The sequence below is a fragment of the Symsagittifera roscoffensis genome, chromosome 5 (genome assembly GCF_963678635.1).
Source record: "Symsagittifera roscoffensis chromosome 5, txSymRosc1.1, whole genome shotgun sequence".
In the NCBI taxonomy this organism is placed as follows: Eukaryota; Metazoa; Xenacoelomorpha; order Acoela; family Convolutidae; genus Symsagittifera; species Symsagittifera roscoffensis.
Genome location: NC_087066.1, coordinates 51,447,537 through 51,475,313, shown reverse-complemented (window position 1 = coordinate 51,475,313; position 27,777 = coordinate 51,447,537). Strand labels below are relative to the sequence as shown.

General features: G+C 34.3%; 1 protein-coding gene across 1 annotated transcript; it reads right to left on the bottom strand.

Moving 5' to 3' along the window:
• Positions 1 to 221: 221 nt before the first annotated feature.
• LOC134846778 (uncharacterized) lies at positions 222 to 27,331 on the bottom strand. The gene is made up of 5 exons (XM_063864169.1): positions 27,109 to 27,331; positions 2,151 to 2,414; positions 997 to 1,589; positions 329 to 554; positions 222 to 238 (listed from the first exon to the last, which is right to left on the bottom strand). The coding sequence occupies exons 1-5, from the start codon at positions 27,329 to 27,331 to the stop codon at positions 222 to 224; spliced, it is 1,323 nt and encodes a 440-aa protein (XP_063720239.1).
• Positions 27,332 to 27,777: the final 446 nt, after the last annotated feature.

Sequence of the window (27,777 nt, the reverse complement as noted above, 5' to 3'; positions counted from 1 at the left end):
ACTCAAGCAAACATACAGATTAGCTTTTCTTTTGATATATTTTTTTCAGTAAGCGTTTGAACTGAACCGTACAAAAAAATAGGCTTTGCCTAGTAATGAAAAAAAGGGTTGTTTTGAGGTCTTTGCCTGGTATTTTGCTAAAATCATAGTTAAGGATTTTTATCAAGCAAGTTTATAAAAAAACTACTGAAGGTGTGCCAAAAAATCGGGTAAGAATTCGATTAGTCGTTGGTGGCAGCTAAACCCAAATAAACTTATCAACAACAAAAAAAAACATTAATAAAAAGCAAAATTTTTAATTTTAATTTCGTAAACTGGTTTCGGTTGCTTGAGTTTCGGCCCTGTTGGCATTCAACCACTGAGACGGCATATTGGCCCTTGTGACTGAACCATGCACTCAAGTCTTCAATCAGCGACTCCAGCTCTTCCGCCTGTCTGGCTAGATTGACCACTTCGCTTTGCAGTTCCTGCATGAGTTTCAAGTCGAACTTGATGGCCGACTGCTGCATTTGTTGGATCACGTTGTTCTTCCGCATGATTTTGTCCCGCAGCTCCTGAAAGTTTTTTGAACGTTTGAAAGCGTTGATAAAATTTTCTGTCAAGGAACTTTTTCTAAAAGAGTTCTTCGAATTCCTTCAACTACCTTCATTTTGCTGAAAGAAAAATTGTACGATAGGAGAATTTATCTACAAAAATCAATGAAGTTTTGGGCAAACAATTTTAATTTTAAGACTTCTAATCATTTTTTTCCCTTCTAAGCTGATAAAATACAGTTCCCATATAAAATGTTGGAAAAAACTGGGGAAACAATTTTTGAATTTTGTGAATTTTTAAAATATGCTATAAAACCAGCGGGAAAAAAATTGGGATGCTGCATCTGTTTTTTTTTATATCGAAACAAAAATTTCCATTTTTTTGAAAACACCACACCCCTCCCTCGCCCTTTCGAGACAATCTTTGATCCACCCTGCTTATTAGTCAAAATGGGAAACTGACGTTTAATTTTGTCGTTTCAGAGACGGCGACGTTTTTTGAGTCCACAAAACTCATCGTTCTCGATCTAGACCTCACAATTTCATGGGATTCCAATTCCAGTGTCTTCTGTTTCTTCTCTTCCTGAATCGCCCGCCACTTTTTGTATCCAGAAGTCACCAGAAATCCAGGAAGAAAATGCCTCTCCATCTGTTTTGCCACAAAGTTTTGAGCTTCGAAAAAAGCTCGAATCGTAGAATTTCCGAGAACGTACTGATGCATGTTTTCGGCTATCTGAGTTGGTAGTTTAAAGTTCGGATCGGTGCAATAATGAATGAAATCATGGTATATTTTATCGGCCATCCTGTATTGCGCAACCGAGTGTTCTTTCCGCATAATTTCAACTTGTTTCCAAAATTTACTCCAATTTGATTGGTTAAATTCGTTCTCGAGATAACCTTGAAACAGTTGGAAACCTTCTTCGCATTTCAAGATTTCGTTGATTGATGCAGGTAAAACATGAGTTTGTGAATTCGCTATGGCTAGTTGACGCATCTTGCTTTTCTTGGAGAAATTAGTCGGTATAATCCCCGGATCGCAAGAGTTTCCCAACGAACCTAATCAAACCTCGGATCTGGTAACTTAATTTATCACAGCTCGTGTTTTGTTTTGTACGTTTTTCGCAATCATACGCGTGAAAAAAAAGATGAGTAATGAAAACCTTTCATTTCAGGGGCGGATCTAGGATTTTCTCGACGGGGGGATTTTCAAAAAAAACAGGCCTTTTTTTTGAAAACAGGCCAAAAATGCGTTTTTAGACTCTTTTTGGAAAATTTTGACCAAAAATCGTGCGCTCCCCCTCAAAAATAATATGTACGCCCACTCCCATCAAAAAATTTCTGGAAATAAATTTTTACTTGGTCCTGTAGTGTACATGGAGCACAAAACTTTTAAATTTTTGACTATTAGAGAAAACTCTATTTAGTTGCAATAAAACTCTTTTTAGTTAAAAGAAAACTCTTTTTTTGAAAGAAAACTCTCCTGTAGTGTGCATGGAACGAAACTAGTTTTCGGAAAAGAAACTAGTTTTAACATTTTTTGTTTCCAACTTTTAGTCCTGTCATACGTTTAGACATACAAAATAAAAGTTAACATCGGAGCCTAGTCTGAAAACTGACCTCCGAGTTGTTGAATTCTACGTTCGCATCTTGTTTTGGCGAAGTTCAGGTTAGAAATGTACTGCGGCAGATCACGTGACATCATCTGGTCTGCTTTTCTGGCCGGCTTCGAATTGACCAATGAGGTCTCGCTCTTCTTCCTCTTGTAGCCTTTCTTCTGGTTCTCCTCTTTAACTATCTGCAACATGGTCGCCTGGTTGATCTCATTCACTATCCGGTCCAGTTTGAACTGAAGACGCTCAAGGTCATCTATCGAGTTCAACTCTAAACAAAGATTTTAAAAAAAGGCCTCCCTTTCAAGAAAAGAGGGCGATTGTTAAGTAGATTAAGTTGTCGAATTTTTGACCAATTGAGTTATGACTGGGGTGTATAACTCATAGAGTAATTTCGGATAGGGTACACCGTCTGCTCGTCACGCTATCTTATTTTCGGCCGGATAGATTCGTGCAACTTCTTAGTCTAATACCGATCCTAATCTTACTCTTATACTATCTAGTCTCAGGTTGTTTAACTAGTCTCTGCTAGGCTCAATAGATCTAGGGTATACTGGTTTATTGCGGTTGCTGAAGTGCTCGGGAGAGTCCAACTAATTTCTAAGTTAAATTCAAATCTCTCTGGTGCTGAAATTACAAGTAACTTCAGCACTTACAAATAAGTGGTTTGTTAGTTAGATGGATCATGATTGGTTAATATTAAATACTTTACATTGGTAAAATATCTAAATTATCCAATCATAAAATGTAGTTTAGATCAGGTTCCACCCATCCGGGTTTTACAGAGTTTTTTAGAATAGTTTTTCTGCAATTCGAAGGATGGATGATGGACGTTGGTGTTTGGCGAACATCTTATTTCTTCTGTTTCCTTTTTGTTAAAGAAGTTCCAGGAAGCTGGAGTTAGAGACATAAGACTTTGAGTCTTCTAGTGACAACGACTAAGTCTTTGCAACAAACTCAAATCTGATTTCAGAATGGTTTGCTATGTCAGGTTTTTCTGTTCTGCGTGGAGAACTTCCTTTGTGTCTGATCTAGTTTGGGAATGGCGTGGAGATTGTGCGTGGAGGGGATGCCTGGTTACTCGGATCTGTACGTATACTTGAACATCGAGGTGGTCATTGGTCTAGTTCAATGAAGTCCTTTTCTGCGAAGTCAAGTCGTACTCTAAATCCTTTGAGTTGTGATTGTGAGTGGCATATCGATTGTGGTTGGTCATTCTCTCTCGAGTGTAGTGGGGTTGTTCTGTCTTTAGATGTTCGTCCTTGGTGTTGTATTCTGATCTATGTATTGCATAATGTAATTTACATTTTATAAAACATTTATTAGTTTAATATTTTTTTATTATGATTTTAGTTAGTTGTTTTCACAAAAGCTTTTTGTTTTAGTTCGGTTATTTTGAAGAGTTACTCACACTTGAGTAGCTCTTATTAAAAATAGAGGTGTGGTCACAAAGCGTGGGTGTAGCACGGTGGGTTAGGCCGGCTATAGAGCATGCTCAGGACGTCCTTCCTGGTGGGTTAGGCCAGGAGTGGGAGTATGATTTCATGCGGTTTTTGTGAGGGGTCCTGTTATGTGACAACGTTTTATGTTGGGTTTGTTGTGGTTTTTCTTATGTCTTGTTGGTTATATCCTTTTTCCAAAAATCAAATTGTTTTTGGTATGGGTTTGTCTTTCGACTTTTTTGTGTTTTATTATTTCTTTCTTAGACTTTATAATAGTCTTCAAAAGAATAAATTATCCAGTTTTAAACTGGGTTAATCCGGTTTGGGTACCGTTGGTTTCCTTTTCTTAGTCATGCTGTTATTCTATGATTTGTGGTATTTAGTAAGCTGCGTTGGTTAGTTTTGTTTAGTATATGATTCCTTTCCAACCGGGTTAAAGGAAAGTTTGAAACATGTTATTATATGTTAGAGTTGTTGAGTGTGAAAACTTGAAACTAAAATTCATTATTTTAAACAATTCTTCGTGGGCGAGCTGTGCGAGTGTGGATAGAATTTCTGTGCGAATGAATGAAAATATCAAAAGGTTAGTACTGCAATTGCATTTTATTAATTTACTGCATAGAATTTGGAAATTTACTGCTAGTTATGGGGGAATTTTAAGTTACAAATTTTCATCATAATTAGATTTACTGCTTGTGGGAAAAATTTTAGAAATGAATTTACTGCATTGGTATTAAATTTATAAATTTATAAGTGTAAGAGATTAATAGAATTTTTGAAATTTGTTTGATGAAATTTGCGATTTTTATTTGTCTTTTGTGGTTTTGTAGGTAGTTGTCGGATGAAGGCTAAAAATCTAAAGAAAACATGGATAAAGAATGGTGAGTTTTTAATAATTTAATTAGTTAGTAATATTCATTTAATTCATACTTACCTGTTAGTCGTCGGGGAAAAAACCGTGGGGGAAGATGTCGTGAATTAGTTCTGAAGTTGTTAGTAGTTTAGCTAAGATGCGGATGATATTTTTAGTCTGAAGCAGTGGCCAAAGCAATTGAAGTGCCTTGATAGTGGTTAGTTCTTCAGTGCCAACTGCAAACTCATAAGGTGTGTTTTGGATTAGATTATATAATTTGTGATTTAATTTAGTGTTGTGGATGAATTCTAAAATTGGGATTTCTATGGGTTGTACAAACTCGTGCGGGATAAGGAAGGGTCGGGATTCTTCGGAATTGAAGGTCTTGGTGATGGGACAGAAGATGTACATTTGGGTTATGGGATCATAATTGCAAAGAATACCATGAAGGTTAGTGTCTTTAATACAATATGTGAAATTTAGGAAAAATGGTGAAGTGTATTTGGAATTAATGAATTGAAAACGATGGTGTGGTTGTCTAGAGGGTGTGTGTAGGTCAAAGTGATTTTGGATGAAGCGATAATAACTATATGTGTGGGTTTGTTTAGTGCGCAACATAATATCGTGTGAGCAGTGTAAATCTCTTTCGTGTGGTGCAAGGAAATGAAAGGTTAGTGAAAATATTTGGAAGCGTTCTTTAAAACTTTCGTATGCTTGTGTGTCTGTTAGTGCTTCTGAAATAATGTGATCAAACTTTCGGTCGAAGATGTTTAGTGTAAATAGATATGGTGTCTTGATGAAAAATTTCTCGGTAATTTGTGGATTAGCGAAGCGATCGTCGTCTAAGAATTGATCTTGGTTAGCTCTGATGATGTTGTGATCATAGTATTCGAGTGTATATTCGTTAGCTCTAGGTGCAGTGTGTGTTTTTAGTGATTTTTTATATCCAACGTAAGTAAATTGTCTAGCGGTTAGTGGTGTAGTGAGTCGATATAGCATGTCCGTATTTCGCTCTATATCGATGTGAGTGTTAGATAAAGGTAAGCAAAGAGGGTTAGTGAAATGATAATATGAGGTCCAAGAGAGAGTGGGCATTAAAACGTATTCATCTACAAAGTTGCGCGTTTCGTTAGTGTCGTGGGGGGTGTTTAAGGTGTATTGTGGGAATGAGGGTAAGGTGATGGCTAAAAATTCTTTTGTGTTAGTATGCTTGGGGTGGTTGATGTATTCACGGGCTGTTCCTGGTTTTGCTGGGAAAGGATGGTTGGGGAACTTTCTTTTAAAAGTGCGGTAAGCTCTATTAGTGTTGAGTGAAGATTCAGTTGATGTGGATGATGGTGCTAATGATTCAGTATAGTCTGAAGAGGGTGTAGGGGGGTTGGATGAATTTATTGTGGAGGAGATTTGGTTTATGGTTGGGGTATTAAGGTGGTAGGGTTGTTGTTGAAGGGTAATAAAATTATCTAGCTCTGGGGAGATTCGGGGGGTGTCTGGTGAATGAGATGATTGGTCAGAATGGTATGAGGAGTAGGTTGGAGTAACTTGGGAAGCATGAGAGGGTGTGGGGGTAATGGGGTCAGGGTTATTGGATAATATGGGTTGAAAAGGGGGTTGAGAAAAATTAGAAGAGTTATGAAAATTATTGGATGGGGATGGTTCTGAGTCGGCAAATTCATCGGGGGTTTCAATATTCGGGTTATTGAGTTGTGAGATGGAATATAAAACTGAGATGTGTGAATTAGTGTCGGAATTCATGCCTGATGTTACATTACTAGATGGAAAATCGGGTGGCGGAAAAGCAAAAAGTGGTATTATTGGGATTGGAGAAGTAAGATTGGTTGGATGGGAAATTGATCGGTGTAGTGATCCAAGTTGGCGGCTCATCGTGGGCTAAAAAAATGATTATTTTGAGACTGAAAAGCGGTGGTATGGGGTTGTTCAATAATTTGTTCATAAGTATTATCATCTTGTGACTGGTGTGTCATTATATGTTGAATGGGATTTTGTGATGCGGTGAGTCGAAAATTTGGATTATGTGTGATGGCTAAATTTCGAAAATTTTGTGGGACTAGGGATAGTGGATGGTTATTTGGTAGGGGTGGTAATTGTGGTGCCGTTGGCGTTATGTCTATATTGTTATGTTCTTCGTCGTATGTATTTTGTCGTGTTGTTATTTTTGTGTTATATTCTTTTATTTGTGCGTCTAAAAGAATTTTGTTTATAGATGTAGAAAAGATTCCAAAAAATCCTGCAAAAAGTATGCGTGCTACGCTTGCTTGTCTGTTTACTTGTGTGTGTATAGCACATGTGTTGTAGATTCCTTTTAAAAGTGAGAAAAGAAATCCAATAAAGTTAAACATTGCGTATAAAATAGTCAATTTTTCTAAGATGTAGTAGGGCCATCCTAGAAAATCGAGGATCTCATTTTTGAGTGTAACAAAGCTAAAAATGTTAATTGGTGATATATCTTGGGGACGGTATTTTTCACCGTTTAGATATATATAGTCTTTAATGTCTTTAAAATATCCGCTATAGTCTTGCGTGTAGATATCGGCAAATCCTGCGGTTTCTGCAAGTTTGCGTAAATTTTGGTCTATTGATTGTCTTTGTATAGTGTCCATTTGTGTTAACAATTCTTGGAACTGTTGTGTTCTAATGTGATGTTGAATATCTGATTTTGAATAGATTCCTATTGATTGTAAGTCTATATTTGGGTTTCGAGCAATAGCGCGAATGCTTTCTGGTGAAAATTTTTTGAGTGATTGCATTAATGTGGGATATGGAGTGAGAAGATAATATTTATTTTCATCAGGGTTTAGTTGTACTACATTGTGGCTGTTTTCTGATCCACATGGGACTGCGGTATCCCAGAAATAGGTTCTTCGTGAAAGTGTATCCACGAAATGTACTTTATTCTTATAAAAGATAGGGATTCTTTTATAACATCGTTTATCTTCAAAAACGTAAAGTGGTGATACTTTTTTAGTACAAGTATAAAACCATAAGATGTTTCCTTCATAGTCTAAAAAATTTGATCTATTTCCGGATAATAAGTATCCTGCATAGGGTATTTTTAATACTGCTAGTGCAAGTGATTGTAATATTTGTGTTCGTTCTAATTCGCATAGTTGGTGTAGTGTTTCTAATTCGGAGAGTGACATTTCTTGAAAAATTCGGCTAATTGTATAATCTAGTTTCATATCTAAATGAATATCATAGTGGATATTACCGAAATATGTAGTATTCATTAGTGATAATTCTTGTAAGCGTGTGCTTCTGGTGTCCTGGGGTTTTAGATGTCCACCAGGTTGTCCGTTGCTTTTTTCAAAATTAACTGGTATATAGGATGTTCCTTCGTTTAGAGGATGACCTGTGGCATATGGGTCGATTTTTACCTTTCCAGTGGTCATGTCGAATCCTTTTTCGTATTCAACTAATATTTCAGAGTATTGTGTTCTGTGAAGTGGATTCCTGTATTTACATGCAAGTTCTGTTTCTTGATATATTTGAAAACGTGTCAATTTATTTTCTATATTGTCTATGTTTCTAAAATTTGAACTTAGTTTTCGTGATGGATGGACTTGTTCATATGGAATTGATTGTATAAAATATTTTTCGTGAAATTTTATCATACGAGCGTGTATTTTTGCTACTTGAAATGTTGTACATGTATCTTCGGGGAACCAAACAATTGTTGCTTGTGTTCTCGTTGTAGGGTCGCAATAACCTTGATCATTTTTACAAGGTAATCAGATTCCTTGATAGATCATTGTATTATCTGATAAATCTCGTGTTAGTTGTATTTTTTCGAGTTGTATTTTCCAATCGAAAAACATTATTTCTTGGTATCCTTTATTTTTTGTGTCTGCTTTGCAGTTTGACGGGTCATTTATACCAATGTGTGGTATCCAATGTTTATCGTGTAGGTCATAGGTTAATCGTCCGTGTGCGCCGTTATACGGGTATTTTTCGTCTAGTTTTATATGTCCTTGGTGTCTTTCAAGTTGTGATTGGTGTACAGAGTCTGAAAAAACTTGAAAGTTAACTAACTTTCTTTGGGAGTTTTTATTTTGTGTGATGTTTAGTCTAAGTAATTCATTTTTACAATCGTCGGGGTTGAGATGTAGAAGACGTTCTGTATTACTTTGATAGAATGATTCATGGTCAAGTCGGTTTTTGTTTCCGTTCGAGACTTGTGAACAATGTACTTTCTTTTCGGAAAATGTTGCTGTAAATTTATAACCTGTAACTGTTGTTGCTCGGGCTTTTGAATAGAGTGTTGCTATTACATCTGTGGTTTCTATAGCTTGTGGTTCTGTTTCACATTGTGATACTTGATTTATTGCATATTTATGTAGTGTTTTTTGTTCATTTTCTTCACAATCGTAATGTGTTACTAATAAATCTTGTGGTCCTGTACGAGGAGAAGGGTTTATGTTTTGATTTGAGATTACTAGAAAAAGGAGTTGGAGAAAAATTAACAATTTTAGAATATACATGTGTATGATAATCCTGAGTATGGATTGTAAAATGTAATGTAGCCAATTGTGTTTTTGGTATATCTGTCGTATTTGTATATTACTTCAGTAGTTATAAACGGTGGTGGTAGTGATTGAGCTGTTATGTTAGGTGGGTTTAATGGGTAGGGATGTTGGGTAATATTATTTAGCTTAACTGTGATTTCAAACTTTAATTGTAAACTGTTTTGTTGGAGTATTTGAATATTGTGATCACGGATATCGTTGTGAATATCTTGGCGATATTGTAATCTATTAAGTGCCCAGTTATGAAGGCGGTTACTTTCTTGATGTTGTCCAAATAATGGTGGAGGTGCTGTGAATGTATTCCAATCTAATCTTAAAGGAATATTTGTTGATGATTGTTCTCGATATCTGGCGTCGAGATTATTTGGAAAATTTAAGTTAAAAGGTGGTGGTGAAATCTGGCTTATTGATGGTGTTGATGGTAGTGATAATGTTTCTAGTAGTGATGAGGATGTTGTTGTATCCGTAGAAATATCTATGGGGTCATTGACTAAATTTGGTTCACCTTGTGTAAATGAATGTGTAGTCCAATATGGAAGTCGTGATGCTTGGTTTGGGGGGTTAAAGGGATTTTCACGTATTTGCTCAGATGTTGGTGTTGAACCTAAGTAATCTGATGGTAGGCTTGAGGTGCTACGTTGTGAAAGAAGCGTAGGGGTTTCTGGTAATATACCAATGGGGTTTTCTGGAGTGGTTTGTGATGGGGATTGAGGTATATCAAAATGAACTCGGGGAGTTTGAAAATTTCTGTTTCGTCGAGGATGTATAATTTGTCTATTTATTTCGACTGTATTTTGGTTTTGACTAAGATTTCTTATTCTACTTAGTTCTTGTGGTAGTGTTGGGTATAGGTTATATGTTGGTTCGCTTAAAGGTGCTTGTCGTTGAACTGGTTCTAGTGGTTCTGATAAACGAGCGTGTCGTTCTTCAAAAGTGTATGGATTGTCTTGAAAAGAAATTCGTGTAGATGTTTGAGGATTTTGAGTAATTGAAGATGGTGTTGGGTTATCTTGGGATGATGTCGGTGAAGACTGACTTTGTGACTGTTGGGTAGCAATTTTTGATGGTTTTTTTTGAATTATTACTTTAGTGAGAAATTTTGTGTTTATTATAATATTCTTCCAAAAAAAGAATTAGAAGGATTGTTGCTAGGGCAAATGTGAGGATTGCTTTCTTTATACATTTACAGATGGTCAAAATGAGGGATGATAAGAATGCTATGAAAAGTACAAACAATAAAAAAATATCAGTTCTACTGAAAATTGTTCGTATCATTTAGACAAGTTATATGAATCGTACCTGTGGATATAATCAAGGGTTTTGGAAAGTTGGAGGAATAGTTCGAGTATGGTGTAGAAAATTAAAAAAATGTTGCAAAAAATGATTAGGATTATTAGAAAAGATTCAAGTATATCAAAAAGAAATATTATAAAGGTTTCGAATATTGTAAAAAAATGTTTAAGATTTATGAGTATTTTAGTAACTGATTGAGAGAAGAGCATTTAAGAAATGATCTCTTGGTCGAATATTTTTTGCTGTTTGAGGCAATTTTCTAGTGTGGTCGGATTATTTATTAGTTTTTTGACAAGTGGGTTGAGTTTTGTAAAAAATTGTTGGGGGCAATTTTCATGGTGACTGGGAGGTCGTCTTTTTCTTTATTTTTGTTTGTCAAATGATCCGGGGTATGGTGAGATTTTTATACTTTAGGCTAATTAAAATTTTCATTTTGTTACTTTAGGCTAAGTTAACAAATTTGCTTTGGGGGTATTCGTGGTCTGAGTTGGGGAAATATTGTTGATCTTTGGGTTATTAGATAAGGGAGGGGTACGGTATTATGGTGATATTTATTTTAGTTGTCAAGTTGGAGTGGTTTGCTTATTTTTGACCTGGAGGTCGTAAAGTTATAGTTATAGATGTGCCTGGAGTTCTATATGATTCGTCTAATTGGTCTTAGTTTGAGTTAGAGAAAGTGACGGATTGGATGAATCCTATTGGTCTATTTTGAACTAGAATTATTGCGTACTTGTCAGCATGTTATTTTGAAAAATGTAAATGAAAAATGATTTGAAGGTTTCAAGATAGTGAAGTATAATGTTAAAATTACTTTTGAAATTCTACTTTCTTTAAAATTTTAGATTGGGGGATGAATATTTTATAGTTTTTACGTGGTTGATTTCGGAGTCTTGTTGTTTTTCTATTTTCTGATTTGTCGATTTGTTCTTGGGGTATTATTTGTTCGGTCATTTTTCTATTTTTTCTTTGTTTTGTGGATTCTTTATGGTTTTGTGTATTGTTTTTGGTGGCGATTGGTTTTGTGTTTTGATTTTCGGTGGGGTTATCATTTTGTTCTGTGTTTTTCAGATGTGGTTCATTTTGAATGACTTTTAATCCTGTGAAAGAATATAATTGAGTTAATTCGCGAAGTGCGTATTCTTTTGGGTAATAAGGTAATAGGTTGTTTCGATGTTGAACGATTTCTTTTTTGTTTGAGTCGGTAATTTTATATGTGACATCAGTGGGTTTTGCAATTATTTGGTATGGTCCTTTTCGAAGGGGTTGTAATTTTTTTGAAATTCCTTTTTGAGTATTAAAATTAGGTATTAAAACAAATGTTCCAATTTTTAAATCGGAGGCTGGTGTAAAACGTGAATTGATTTGTTCATTAATGTTTTGTCTTTGTAATAACTTTTTTGTTATTTTTTGATAAATTTCATTGTGTTTTTTATCTCTATTTAGAATCCATTCGGTGTGTGTACCGGAGGCTAGTTTAAGAATTTGTGGGTGATGAAAATGATCTTCATCGTGTGTATGTAAAGGTAGGTTATAACAAATTGAGTCTTTATTTGGTTGACAATAACCTTGTGCGTTTTTATGAGAATTTGCTGTAAACATTATTGGTTTGCGTGGCTTTTGGTTAAAAACCATTTCGTATGGTGACATTCCTAAAGTTGTCGTAATTTGTGAATTATACGCTAAGGGAAATAATTTTACATCTGCTGACCATTCGGTATATTTTGTATCATTTCCGTTGATGATACATCTAAGATATTCTTGTAATGAACGGTTCATACCTTCGACTAAGCCGTTTGTCCAAGGTGCATGAGATGTACGTGGTTTGTGTTTAATGTTATATAAATGACATAGTGTGATAATTTCATTATTTATGAATTCTGTACCGTTGTCTGTAACTAAAATTTCTGGTAGTCCGAATTTTGCTATCCAGTGTTCATAGAGTGTTGTGTAAGCGTAATAAGCGTTACAATGTGGTACTGGGTTAAGTGCTACATAATGTGTAAATGCGTCAACAATTACCATAATGTAGGAGTTTCCTTCGGATGAGGGTGAAATTGGTCCTTTTGTATCAAATGAGATACGATGATTAAAGTACAAACTTTGTCCTTTAAAATCTTGTTTTTGTGCTATTTGTTTTTGATTTGGGTAAGGTTTATTTAGTTGGCATACTAGACAATCATTGCATAGTACTTTTATCCAAATTGGTGCATTTGGGAAGTAAAAATTTTGTATAAAATTTGAATATGTTTTTTCTGATCCAGAGTGTCCTTTAATATTTTGTGTATGTGAAATATTAAAAGCTATAAGAATCATACTTATAGGGAGACATGGAACTGTAGATTCATTCAGGTTATACTCTAAAAGGTCTGTATTTTCGTTAATTGTTGTGTTGTTAAATTTGCGAAAGTATCGGAGGAGTGTTTTGTTTCCTAGAATGGTTGAGTCTGCTTTGACAGGTTTAGTTTTATATTTGTGCCATGATTTTAGTTGTCTAATTATCGGGTCAAGATTTTGATATTGTTTCAGTGTTGAAATTGTAATCGTTTCTGTTGGAGGGAGAAAAATGTTTTCGATTTCTAATTTAGATAAGGGTATTGTATCAAGTGGGTCGTGAAGGTCAAAAACTTGATTTATTGTGTATTTTGAATCATTTGTTTGTGGTCCTGATAAATTTATTTTATCAGTTAAATCTTCTTTTTCAATTAGTGGAAAATGGTCTTTCTTAGGCGGGTGTTGTTTTGTTCGTTTTTGTTGGGTGTTATTTTTTATCCATTGAGAATATGGGATTGGTTTGAAAGTTGATGTTCCAAGTAGATCAACTTCATAATGATTATTTTGACAATCTAAATAAAGTGGGAAATGTTGTAAATTATTTATTTGTGATTGTTCAACTTCAGTTTTTACTGCATATTTGCATTCCAATCGGGGTGATGTTTCGTTTTCTGCAAGGTAGAATTTTATGTTTTTGGGTATTTCAACTGTGGTTTTACGTGTAAGTAATTCAGGTGGTGTATTTCGACTTAAGGTGTCTGGTAATGCAAGATTTTTTCCTGCTGTCCAAACTATATGTAAGTTTGGAAATTTCATTGGAATTAGTTGAAATCTGTAAACTCGGTGGTTTGGGTTAGATTTTTGTGTAAAGAGAAAGATGATTGGTTTATGGTCTGTGAATAGAACTGTTGGATGTTTTGATCCAAGTATCAGAAATTCATATTCTGTCAGTGTATATATTATGGCTGTACATTCTCTCATTAGAGTTGAGAGTCGTAGCTCTGCTTGAGTGAATAATCGAGAATTTGCTGATATGAGGTTCATTTTATTTGTACCATTATGTGATTGTAATAGTGCTGCACCGATGCCAAAGTTCGAAGCATCGCACATTGCATAAAATGGTTGATTTGAATCTGGAATTGTGTTTGAAATTTGTTCAGTTAAAAGTTTCTTTATTTCTTCAAATCGTGTTTGATGTTCTGTGTTCCATTCAAAATTATTTTGTTGTCTAAGGATGTTATAAAATGGTCGTAGATATAATTGCATTTTATAAACATATTTACTTAAGAAGTTTAACATTCCAAGAAATTCTTGGATTTTCTTTTTATTCGTTGGTGGTTGAAGTTTTTGAATAGCGTCAATGCGTGATTTCAATGGAGTGATTGTTTTTCTTTCTATATTATGTCCTAAAAATTTAACTCTTGTCAAAAAGAAGTGTGATTTATCGGGGGCGGCCTTCAGATTTTCGTTCTGAAGTATTTGGTGATATTTTTCTAAAACATTGAACATTTCGTCTTTTGTTTGTGATTGCATAAAAACATCGTCTAAATAGGTGATTGCGTTTTTCTTGAGTATAAGTGGTCTAAAAATTTTGCTCATAAAAGCTGAAAATGCTGCTGGTCCTATGGATATTCCATAGAATAAGCGGTTGAATTCATATTGTTGGTTTCCGATAACAAATTGTGTTAAACGTCGTGATTGTTCATCTAGTGGCATTTGATTGTATGCACTATTCATATCGGCGGTTGTAAAGTATTTGCCGTTTATTTTTGTTAAAATAACTTGTATTGGTTCAATGGGCCAATTACATTTTGATTCATCTATAAGTGAATTGAGGTATCTAGCATCGAGAACGATTTTTAATGATTCTCCTTTAGCTAGAATGATAACAGGGTTGATAAATGTGTTGCCTTTTGGTTGTTCTTCTTTATTAACTGGTGATATAATGTTGTATTGTTCTAAAATATCGAGTAATCTGTTCACTTTATCATGTAAGTGAATTGGTACTTTACTTGCTCTTTGTTTTTTGAAAACTGCGTCTGGTTTTAACGGGAGATGTAGTGATGAACTGATTTTTCCAACATCGAATTTTGATGTTGCATAGACTGATGAATATTTAATTAGCTGTTTGGCTAACTTTTCGAAATCGTCTTGTGTTATTTGTGAATGTTTAAAATTAAACATTGTTAAAAATTTCTGTTGGTCCTCTGTGTAGTTACTTATGTTGAATGTAGGTTTGAAATATGGAGTTTTTGTGAAATAATCCGTATTTCTGTTTTCGTTACTTATTATATTATTTATAGATAATTCTTCATTAAGAATTGTAGATTGGCAAATATCTAGTAATTGGAGTATATTATTTACGCGATAGGCTTTTTCGTGTATTGGTGATATTGTAGCGTTGGTTTCACAATATCCTAAAAGTCCTAAAGGTAATGTTACTTGGTAAGGTGTGTTGTTATAGACATGTAAGGAAATGATATCTGAATTCGAATTTTTCAAATATTTTATGGATGAGATTGTGATTTTGAAAAATTTGTGAATAGGTTTGAATTCAAATTCTGACATATAAAATTTTTGTTTGTTTTGTTCTTTGTCATATTGGTGAACTTGTTTGATTGAAAAATTATAGATATTTCCTGATAGTGGTTTTAGGTGTTTTCTTTGTTGGTTAAATATCGGGTAGAATTTTGAAAAGAATGGTGGTTGTTTATTTAATCTTTGAAAAAATGTTAAGGATGTTTCTTTTGTTTTTGTATATTTATCTTTGATTAATATTTTACTATTTAGGATGTTAATTGTTGGTATATACTTCGAAATAAATGGTATTCCAATGATATTATATTTAATATCAGTGATATGGAATATTTGTTTAAATGGCTTATTTAAAATTTTGCTTTGCTCCATTGTTCTGGTGGGGAGGAGAAATAATTGGATTTTTCCGTAGTTTATCAATGTTGATCCTTGTGCTGTTGCTAGTTTGCTGGAGGTTTCAAGAGGTGTTAGCTTTGGGTGTAAGGTTTTTATTTCATTCCATGTGGGGATGTTTATTATGTTTGATTCTGCTCCTGAATCAATTAAAAAATCTATTTCAAGGTCTGGTGGTTGAAATTCTTTATTTCTTGGGCTTTCTAAGAGAAATGGTATTGTCCAAATTTTTTCTTTGGGTTGTTCTTTTTGTATATTTTGATAAATGTGGTTTGTATTCAAGCATTTTGTATTGGTATTTTTATTGGTTTGATTTGTAGTGTTAATCTCATTTGTTTCTTGCGTCGTTGGTGTGGAATTTATTGGTGTGGTGTAATAATTTTGAAGAAATTCTGATTGATTTTCATATATGTGTGATGAAAAGGGTTGTTCATATATGACAGATTCATAGTCATTTTCGACTTTTATCATATTGATAGAAAGAGTGTTTTCTGTATCACTTTCTGAATCTGATGATGTACAGTTTATTTGATTGAGTTGTAACGTATCAGTTACTGTGTCATCAATACCTGGAGGGTCTGATGTTGTTTCTGGATTAGACTGTACTTGATTGATTTGTCTTTGATGTTTAGGTGTACTACTTCTGTGGCGATTATTAGAATTATTATAGTTATTATTATTCCGGTGGGGTGATTGGGAATAATTTCTATAACGATTATTATAACTTGAGTGTCGATTTTGTGAATTATTTCGCGATCTGTTTTGGTAATTATTGTTTGGTCTGTTATAGTTCGATCTATTATATGAGTTATTCCTTGATCGATTGTTCGGGTAATTCTGGTTTCGGTTGTTTGAATAACTTCTATTTCGATTATAGGAGTAGTTTCTATTCCTATTGTATGATGAATTTCGTGATTGGTTGTTTGGATAGTTGTTATTTCTTGATTGGGAATTAGATCTAGAAACAAATCGTTGTGTATTTGAATTTGATCTGGAGTAGTTATTTCGACTATTTGGTCTATTGTAGTGATTTTGTGATGAATTATACGTGTTTCTTCGTTCTGGTGATCTTCCTCTATAACTTGAGTTATATGGTGATTGATTTCTTGTATAGTTTGTATTGTTCGGGAGTGGTTTTCCTGAACTGTTGTTGCTGTGGACTGTTTTGTTCGGTAGATTTTGACCTTTTTGCATGTATTGATAGAATGATTTATTTGGTTCTTTATATTTTTGAGGTTTATTTTGATTGTCTTGCTGTTTTTGTCTACATTCGGAAATACTATGTCCGTATCGTCGGCAATAATTACACCATTTTTTGAAAGATGGTTTGCCTTTAAAGTTTGGGTTCTTTTCGTAAATATTGAGTATTTCAGTGATTTTTTCAACGAGGTCTGTTTCTGATTCTTGTATATTATTAATATTAGTGGGAGTCGTTTCAATTCTGTTAACGTATTGTAATTTCAGATTTTCCGTTTCTTCTAGTTTCATCGTGATTTCTGCTTGTTCTAATTTGTCTACTAGTTTTCGAAAATCTAAATCGGGTTCTCGAATTGAAGAAGGATGGGATGCTCTCTTTTTTATTGCTATTTTCCTTAATTGTGGTGTTAAGGTCATCATTAAGATTTCTGTCATCTTTGTGTTTTTATAGTCATGTGTATTTAATGAATATGCTTTTCGAACTAGTGTTTCGATTCGTACTGCTATTTGCTTGATGGTTTCGTTTGGTAATCTGCGAATTTCATTACATAAAACTCTTTGTTGTTGTTTGTTTCTTTCGGAGTCAAACATTTTTGAAAATTCTTGTGTAAATCTTTTCCAGTTTGATTTTATTTCTAGAGGTAGTACTGAAAACCATTTTTGGGCTGCGCCATCTAAGGTTGTTTGTATTAACGCTGTGCGTCGATGTATCCAATTTTGATGTAGTGGCGTATTAATTGGTTCAGGTCCAATATTTAAAATCAGGTTTGCTGTTACTGCATTTAAATAATCTTCTACAGAGTATTCAGGGTCTGTTCCTGTGAAAACCATTAAAGGTTTGTTTGATGTTATTGATGATCCACCCATAAGGTATGGATTCATTGTCATTTGTAATGATTCTGCTGCATTTGGCATTTGAGAAAAATTTGAAAGTTGGTTTCTTGTTATTTCATGTTGTTGGAGATAATATGGGAGTGGTATTTCATTTTGCATTTGTGATGGTTGATACGAGTGTGCAGTCATTGGATTTTGTTGTTGAATTGGTTGAAAAGATTGTGTGTTAATTAGATTTTGTTGTTGAATTGGTTGTTGATGTTGTGCATTTATTGGTTGTGGGGAAAAATTTCTATGATTTGTACGTGTTCTCTGTATTCCTTGTCTACGATATTCTTGAGTATTTTGTGCAAATATATCTGGTTGTAAGAAATCATCATCTGAGGATAAATAATCCATTTGATAAGATGTCTGTTTTTTATTTTTATTTTGTTGAAAAAATGGGTAATTTTCACTGTGATCCTGTGGAGGATTTGTTTGGAAATTTATTGAATTAGGTTGGGTCATTGGGTTATCCCAATTTCGAGATCTTGTATATTGGTTAAAATTTCTTTGTGGTTGATTACATGTTTTTGATGGATGTGTATAATTATAATTATGGTCTGCAAAGTTGTTTCTAGTGAATGTTTTGCGTGTTTTTGATGGTATTGTCATGGGTCTGTATGTTTGGTAATCCATATGTGAATATTTAGGGGCAACTGAAGGTTTAACCGTTGATTGTAAGGTTACCTGTGTTTGTGAAGGATTTGTATTTCTTGGTGTTGTTAAATTTGGGCGTATTGGTGAAATACGTTGTTGTGTAGTTGTTGTGTGCACAATTTCTTCATTTATGAAGTGTGATGGTGTCTGGATATCTTGTTGAGTAAGATTCCTAGTTCCATTGAGGTTTTCATTGTGTATAACTGTAGAGTTTAAACTATTATTTTGTGTATCGGGCAAAAATGTATTATAGTTTAATGGTGTTGCATCAATGGTTAATGGTATTACTTTTACATAATCTCTTATGTAAGATATCGTACTTATTGCTTGACTTGAGATTGATTGTGGGAAGCTTATAAATGCGGGATGAGACCATTCGGGGTCCCAAACATAATCTGATTGTTCCGTGATAGCGGTATCATCGTTCGAGTTTTGGGGTCTAAAATTTTTTCTCGCTTGTGCAATTAAATCAATATTGTGTGTGAAATAATCTATTATGAACCATGCCAAAATTTTTTGTAGATCGTGTTTTGTATGTTGTGAAACGTCGTCTTTCGTGAAATTTTCTTTAATGATGTTTAAATAACTAGAGAGTAGTGTGATTTCATGTCGTATTTTCAAATGTTTAGATGTTTCTGTCGGTGAGACATTTGTTATTGGGATTTCGTTTTCTAATATCGAAATATAACTATATATTATTGCGAAAACTTCATTGGTGAATATGGAGTTTGCTCTTTGTGAGTTATGATATTGGATGCTTTTTATATATTCTGAAAAAACTTTTGAAAATTCTAAATCAAGATCGTCTGTTTGAATTGTATATTTTCTATTATTATGGTTTGGTGAGGTGAATTCTATGGAGTAGATTCCATACTGTTGTGTTATGTTGCATATATCTTTTAAGTAGTGGTCTATGATTTGTCTTTTGATTTTTACATCTGGGAACTCTGTTTTACATGGACTGATTCCGGGTTCAAATAAATTTAATAGTAAATTTTTGCAAAATATATGCTGTCCTCTATCAGTATCTGCATCTACTATAAAGGGAAAGATATCATCATCATCTGGAGTTTCGTCACCTGGGGTGTGCGTTGAGCTCATTTTTTTGTTCGATGACTGTTAATATGTAATTATTAATGTGTCGAATTGGTTGATTCCAATTGTATAAATGTACTGGTTTGTGTTTATACTGCTTTTTTATTCTTCTTTTTCCTCTTTTTGATGAATTTGAAGTTGTTTCTGAGTCAGAAAAATATAATTGATCGTGAAGTGGGCAATTTTTATCTATTGATTCTTTTAGTTTGTAAAGTTCGTCTAAACTGTTGGTTTCTGATTCTGAAAATGCGTTTCGATTTTTTGAAAATCTTTTTCGTGTTATTTGTCTTTGTTTCGTTATTATTTTTCTTTTTAGTGTTTGTCGTTTTGTTCGAATGTATCCAACTGTTTGTGTATGAGGTGTGATTACAAGGTCGTATTTTTTGTTATCTATTTCACAATTATGTAAAACGATTGTTTGTTTATTTCCTAGGTTTTTAAATGACATAAGGTTTAGAATGACGGATGCAAAAGGTTGTTAAATGGTTTCTATCTCCTAAACTGTTAGTTCTTACGATTTTTTGGTTAGCTTAACCTGGGTCTGTTTGTTCAGGGTTGGAGAGAAAAGTATATCGATTCCGAAGAATGATTTTTTACTTTCTCGTGGCTAGTATAAGGTAAGGTGTTAACTTACTTAATCTTACTTAGGGGTAGTGATTGTGTTCAAGGGTTGGAGAATAGTAAATCGATCCACAAGGTTCAGGTATAATTAGAACGCGAGTAGTTCGTTAGATACTATTTTAAACTTACTAAGTCTAAGATTTATCCTGGGTCTGGTAAGAGGGGGGGTCAAGTGAAGGATGAATAACCGAAGTTCTTCACTGTTTATCCTAATTTGAATGATTAGTTTTGTTTAAAAATTTCTATTAGTCTTAGGTCTTTAGAAAGGGTTGGGTAGTGAATCGACGTTTGAGGTCGTTAGACACTAATTAAGTGGGTGGGGGAGAACAAAGTTGTTCTGTTTGATCCAAGGATAAGCCTTGATGATCAAATTTGAAATTTAATTAAGTAGAAAATGATTTAAGATCCAAGGATAAGCCTTGATGATCTGGTTTTAAAATTAAGTGAATTTAAGTTTTAATAAAATTTTAAATGTGTGTAAAGGAAAGATTTAGTGTTTTGATGATATTAGTGGGTTTATGATTGCTGTTATGTTTTAGGTGATGGAGCTGGAACAACAGGATGATTTATGATTACTAACCATTTATTGTCATGCTACTAATTTTTATTTTTATTTTTCAATAAATATTTTTCAAACATATTTTGTATATTACTGCGGAGTTTTAGAAAAACGATCTTAGATCTTTTTATCAATCGTTATTGTATATTAATAATTTTGTTTAGCGCCTGAAATGATTTTGAAGATTAGCTTCAAGGTTTTATGTTTGCAAATGAAAATCTAAATTCATTGCTAGTAGTATTCTAAATATAAAAGTTTGTTCTGGTTTTTGCTTAACTATCATATAGCTATATGGCAAGTTTCTACTTTGTCGTATGTCGTCTCTGGTTCGAGGTATTCTTCCAATTCCGGGTAGTTCTGTTATGGTTCGGAATATTGGCTCTGATCTATTGAGTCGTAGAGACATTTCGATTAAATTATTGTCGTATAACATTTTGTAAATGTTTTTGTCTAATTTCTAATCTATTTTGGTTAATTCTAAGCTATTAAGGTCTTGTTCGAGACTTATGGTCGCACCAGATGAGTTATGACTGGGGTGTATAACTCATAGAGTAATTTCGGATAGGGTACACCGTCTGCTCGTCACGCTATCTTATTTTCGGCCGGATAGATTCGTGCAACTTCTTAGTCTAATACCGATCCTAATCTTACTCTTATACTATCTAGTCTCAGGTTGTTTAACTAGTGTCTGCTAGGCTCAATAGATCTAGGGTATACTGGTTTATTGCGGTTGCTGAAGTGCTCGGGAGAGTCCAACTAATTTCTAAGTTAAATTCAAATCTCTCTGGTGCTGAAATTACAAGTAACTTCAGCACTTACAAATAAGTGGGTTGTTAGTTAGATGGATCATGATTGGTTAATATTAAATACTTTACATTGGTAAAATATCTAAATTATCCAATCATAAAATGTAGTTTAGATCAGGTTCCACAATCAAATTGCAGCCATATCTAATTTTAAATACAAAGCTCTAGTGCTAATTTACTGATTTCGTTTAAGGGCGTGACAATTGTTCATTAGATAGCAAAGGATTGACCAAATTGACGTTCATAGAAGGAAAACCTTTATCAAACAATTTCATATATGGCGTCTATGGAAAAAATGCTTATCATAGAACTTTCATACAAAAATTAAAAACTGTCTTTATAGATTTGATCCATTTGATCCATTTAGTCCATTTAGTTCATTTGAAGCTTTCTTGTAAAAATGATGAAAAATGTTGGACGAAAAAACGCTTATCATACAATTTTCATGGATGAAAATTGTATGATAAGCATTTTAATATAGATTTTTTTTCAAAAATCTCTCTAAAAGCATGTTTAAATGGAGTTAATGAAGGCTTTCAATGATAAAGAGCAATTTAATTATCAAAACCAAAAATTTAGTCAAAAAATGCTTATCATATAACTTTCATATTTGAAATTGTACAATAAGCTTTTTTTATAAAAGAAAAATTAGAGAATTCAAAAAATCAATTGAAATTTTGTTCGAGCAATTTTAAATGCGTTTAATAGTGGTTTTCAGTGATTGAGATCAACTTACAGTCCGAAAGATGATTTTAATTTCGGTCGGAAAAAATGCTTATGATATAGTTTTCATATATGAAAATTGTATGATTTGCATTTTTCACAAAAAAACACATAGTTGAGTTTAAAAACTTTGATCCCCTTTTTTGGTTGCAAACTTGCAAGCTTGCTTTTCTTCTCAAAAACAAATTTTAGGAAAACTTGGGTGCAAAATTTAATTTTTTATGATTATAACGTAGTCGAGAATGAGTTTTTGACCCAAAAATTACAAAAAAAAATGTTCTGTTTTTGTAAACACGAATAATACTTTTTTTCATATGCCAAGGTAAAATAAAAATTGTAAAAATACAGACCTTTTTTCTCAACCACCATATTTTCAAACTAAAAATTATGTAGCCAAAAAAAAGTTACATTTTTGGGATATAATTTCATGTGAAAATGTTTAAATTAATTTTCTTGGCTGAAATCCCCTAATGCAATTTACCTGCGTGGTAACTACCAGTTATACACAAGGCTTTTTGTGACAAAAATCCTTGGGTAGTGTCGTCTTTAGGATTTTCACACACGGTCTTGCGAAGCTATCCCTTTTTACCGTGCTAAAGCAGGGGGCACTTAAGGCTCGGTATTAACGACAATCCCGAAAGGGTTATGTTAGTGGTGAGTTGTCCTCTACTGTATTCTATTGCTCCCCCTTGGTCAGTGATATTCTTGCTCGCTATATCTCGCTTGAAGTCGCGTAAAACGAGTATAATTTATTTATATACAACAGAATGGTTTGCGATATGTACACGCTTAACAATTTCTTCTGCGTACTCGGTCAGTACACGCGTCGACTAAGCGCTCTGAATTTTGCTAGCTTCTACTCTAACTAATATTCCACAAGGCACTTCGACTTGCGTTCTTACTTCACTCGCTGTAAAACAATTAACTGATGAGTTCAGATAGCGACCACAACTGGGACCTACTGAATCTTACGTTCGTTAACTCGTTCTCCCTTCAAAATCCGCTCTCGAACCTCCACTTCTTATCTCTATTTGCGCTCCGTTTTTGTTAAAGTCACGCCACTTCATATCGGTGTTGTCATCCCCTTAAGCACAACCGCCCCCTATGGTTTTCCTTTTTACCTACCCTCCCTGTCAAAGCTGACGGGTTCCAAGTCCGGGGTTTTTATCGACTTGTTCATGTTTCGTAAATACATCCCCCTGCGGTTGGTATCGTAAATAGGGTAAGTAACCGAAGTCGTATGATTCTTATCAGTTAAATCCCCCCTACGCTACTTACTTAAATACCAACTGACTTCGGTGTCAAATCCTGACCCAAGCAGCAAAGTCGTACGATCCCAATAAACTAATCATAACCCGATTTTGAACCAAATTTACTAATATTTTCCCTACCATGTTAGGATAAAATACACGGTTGGGGGTAAGTTTTGCTTTTATACTCGGTAGTACCCCCATGACCCAATTTACCCTAGGCACATAATTCCGTGCATGTACAATCCCATAGCAATTAGCTACCTACAGGTATAAACCGTTTTCCATTTTCTTAATCCCAGCCAGAGTTAGAGGGGAAATGTCCGGGTAAAAGTGCATTTTTCTTCGATTTTATTTTACTACTTTATTTAGCTTTAAGTCCATTTTTCAATCTTTCTACTTTGTTTACCCTTAGCTAACAGCCATCCAATTAAGCTATTTAGACCTCATAACGAGAAATAAAATACCTAAACTTAAACCAAGGTAACGATACCCAAGCAGAAAATACGCTAAGTCGAAAATTTGCTAGAATTACCAATTCTACAGGTAGTGTTTTGGTTGAAACATAAAAATTCAAAACAAAAAATGGATTATAATAGATTTTCATTTCAAAATAATCGATTATAATGGATTATCTTGGCAAAAATAATTGATTTCAGTGACAAAAATAATGGATTATAATCGATTTTAATGGATTATAATGGATTATAGTTGTTCAAAAATAATCAATGATAATGGCTATATAATCGATTTCGTGGTCTGAATTTTACATCCGTAATGGATTATAATCAATTATTTTTGTCTCGGGAATCCATTATAATCGATTAGAATCCATGGGCGCTCGGTGCGGGTGGCTTTCAAGGCCGAACATAAAGCTGAAATCATTTATTTTAGATGTACAAACGTATTGTATAAACAAGACTGCTCGTATCAGGGCGAAGCCCTGAATGTTTCGACTGCCTTTTTTAGGTTTTATGGAGCAGTATAACATTAAAAAATTAAATAAAAGAAAAAATAAAATGAAATTTTTTTTCTAAAATTTGGAATATTTCATGAAAATCATCCCACCACACGCCATATAAAGTACAAAACGATAGATTTCGCTCCTTGTAACAAATCACTTATGGAAAATAAGCTTCTTTCAACCAACTTGGAACGATTTGAAGACGGAATAACTCTCCGCTTACGCGTTAATAGCGCGAAATATATCGCGCGTTAATTGTCCCAAATTGGCCAAAATGGCAATCTGTAAACCCCCATAACTTTATGAAAAATGATCACAAGTGAAATATCTTTTCAAATTTGACCTCAGGACAACAACATTTCTTGAATGATATGAAAAAACTCCGTCAAAAAAGGCTAGTTAAAAAGTCGAAATTTGTCTGAAGAAAAAAAAACCCACCCCGAGCACAAATATTCCGTTATTTTCCTATCGAAAGTCGGAACAATAAGTATAAATTTAATATAAATTATCGGAGATATATATCCGGAGAGATAAAACTCCCCTGGATACGCTCAAAACTTAAAAGAGCTTGTAGGGTATGGGATTCATTTCTCATTCTACTATGAAATAATTTTACCCAATACTCTACTCTCATTTCTACGCTCTTGTAGCTGTTTGGCCTTACGGTCCCTTCTCTTCGTTTTCCTTCGTGCTTCTCTTTTTTTTTTAATTTCATTCTCGGCGTCGATCCTGTTAATTGCTCAGCCTTCTTGTAGCTTCTAGGTTGCCGCTTGTTCGTCCCCCCCTCTGATTCTTTCTTATTCTTGCTGCCCGACGTTACCGGGGTCCTACGTTCTTGGATGCCCGAAGATTCGCTTCCTGTCGACAGTTCGATAACCTCAACGTTCTCTTTTATCTTTTTGATTGCTCTTCCCCACGTTCATGCTCTTCAGGAACTGCAGGCATGCCTTATTTTGGTTTGTATCATTTCGTTCCAGTTGATTCGCCATAGATCCCATCCCCATTCGCCTATAGATAGTGCATCCTCTGTTGTTGTCTGCTTTGTCGTACCATCTTTCTTGTTTTTCCGTATGGTCATGATAGTTATCGCATTCCATTTTTTACGAGAGCACACTTGTTATCGCCCTAGTTGAAGCTCTTTTTGACGGTGGCGCCTTTTTCATATCCTGCTTTAGCATAAGTGGTTAGGTTTTGGCCGATGAAGCAGTTGAAACGTCGAATTTTGACGATGGTGTATGGGAAACGTTGAACCTCAACCCTCTCCCGTTCTTTTGCCGTGTTAGTTGGTTTTGCTCTTCATCGTTAGCTTGTTTTTTCTTTTTTTGGGTGATATTTGTCTTGTTGGAACCCCGATTGGATTTTTCAATTGATTGGTAAGTAGCAAAAACCTCAGTTAACACGCAATATTTGTTTTTATAGAAGTCCAATTACACTTTTTAGGAATTTCTGGAAACGTTGATATTACGGACAGGCCAACGACGTTGAAACATGTACAGCTCTTAGCTTGGTAGCTACGTAAGCTTTTAGTTCAACTGCCAAGTGGTCCCCACATCAATATTGAAGCAAAATACTTTTTTTTTGCATTTTTTGGAGGACAACTTCCGATTACTTTTAGCATTTTCGTAGCCGAGGAAGTGTTAAAGGAAGCTTGCAAAACTATTTTTCCTGTAGTTGAAGTAAATTTTCAATTCCTAATTGAATTTTTTTTTGCGTTATTTGCCCGATGTACTCGTTTGAAACTAGCTTCACTGTTAGTTTTTTTATATAGAGGGTATGACTGAGGGAGGCGGAGCAATAAGCAGAATGGTCCAAGTGCAGAATGGGTCCAAGAGCAGAAAAACAGAAAAACTTTGACTTATATTGGTTTATATGGGCTATTTGATAATACAATTATTAGAATCGTTAAAAAATACCAAGAAAACGAATAAATTATGCATGAATTGTCTAATTTCATTAAATTTTTTTATTATATTTTTTTTCAAATTCTTGATTAAATTACTCAAACTGTGCATAAAATGTTCGTTGCGTTGGTATTATTGATGTTTCAGATAATTAATTTACCGAATAGCTTATAAAAGTTGATATTTTTCTGTTTTTCTGCTCTTAGACCATTCTGCTTATTGACTGGCCACCATGACTGAGTTATAGGAAAAAGGTTGAAAATTACAAAATAGCAAGAAAAATAAACTTAAAGTTAAAGTAGAGTTACGTTTTACCACGATTCTGGATCTCTTCACTCGGTGGCTACCTCGAAATTAGACTAAAACGCGTTTATTTTAGACCTATTTTCTCATTGAAAATTTTTTTTCCAAATGTAATGTCGTTCGAGTGACGACTGAAAATGCTTCAATATGATATATCACTCAACCATTCTAGTAAACAATTGAATTGTTTGTGGTACTTGATTATGGGTTGGTTTTGCGTTAAAATAAAAAACTACGGTACGTGCTGGAACTCTGCACTGGAAAACGAAAGTACAAAAAAAGATAAACAAAATTGCGGAATCCAATTACAATTTACAAAATACACAGTTTGGCCTCGCAATTAAATTTTTATATTATCACAAAAAAAATTTCAAGAATACAATAGGAGTTTTCAAGCTCAGCTTAATGTGTTATTAACAAATTGAGTCCCTTGGCTCTTTTTTTTTCAGTCTCCATTCATTCTTGTGCGTCATCATCGCGTCATATCAAACGATGCATATCCGAACTTCCTCCGAAAAGATGTCTTTCGAGAAGACCCAGCTTTGATTCTGTAGGTTTGTTCGTTCCAGTTTCAAACATGGCGAGTTTGAGGCGGTACGCCTCCAGAGCTGTTTTATTTAGGTCCGTTATACCGTCCTCCGAACATATTAAGCGTACTGAATGCTTAGAGGGATCATCGTACCTCTTGGGTCCCTGGTTCTTCGTTTGGCCGCCACTACGTCTAATCGGGATTGCAGTATCATGTTTGTCTTTTTTGGTTCATCTGAGAATCCTGGTGGTGTATCCATCTGGCTTTCCAACGCTTCCTGATCACTGTCCCTAGATATGAGTATATCTTCCGCCGTTTTCTGCACCCCGCGTGTGAGTACCTGGTCCGATATCTTCTCCCACTCGTCTTTTGTCATATTTTGATTCTGGAAGGCCTCCAGTATTGGCTCTGGAGTGGTCTGGCGGCTGATTTCTTTCAACTTTACCGGCTGTTTGATCGGAGTGGACAACTTTGTGATGCTTCATTCCGATGAACCTGGACTTGATGCGATGTGTTGTGTGTTGTATTTGCCGTTGACGACTGCTGAAGCAGCTTTCGACCGACGGTTTTCCTGAACTGTAGGTTTTCTATTTTTTTGTCATAGGGCTACTGTCGTACTGATGTTTCCGCACGCTCAAAATCTGCCCGGCATTATAAGGCTTCGCCTTTTTCACAGATTTAGTCCATAGTTGTGGACTAAAATTTTTCTTTTGTTGTTTGTGTTTATTTTCATCACTTTTCATATTCTTTGCGTTTCTCGGGTTCATCTGTTTTTCCGGATGGTTTACTTTAGCTTTCGATCGGACAAAATCACTTTTGCGA

Bases quoted from the DNA above. Each gene is read 5' to 3' on its own strand.
- LOC134846778 (XM_063864169.1), bottom strand. From the start codon at position 27,331: ATGACAAAAGACGAGTGGGAGAAGATATCGGACCAGGTACTCACACGC. The intron at 2,415-27,108 runs GTACGATGATCC...ATCTTTGTTTAG, and splicing joins AAGAACCAGGGACCCAAGAG to AGTTGAACTCGATAGATGAC. The intron at 555-996 runs GTCAGTTTCCCA...AAAAACTTTCAG, and splicing joins CTGAAACGACAAAATTAAAC to GAGCTGCGGGACAAAATCAT.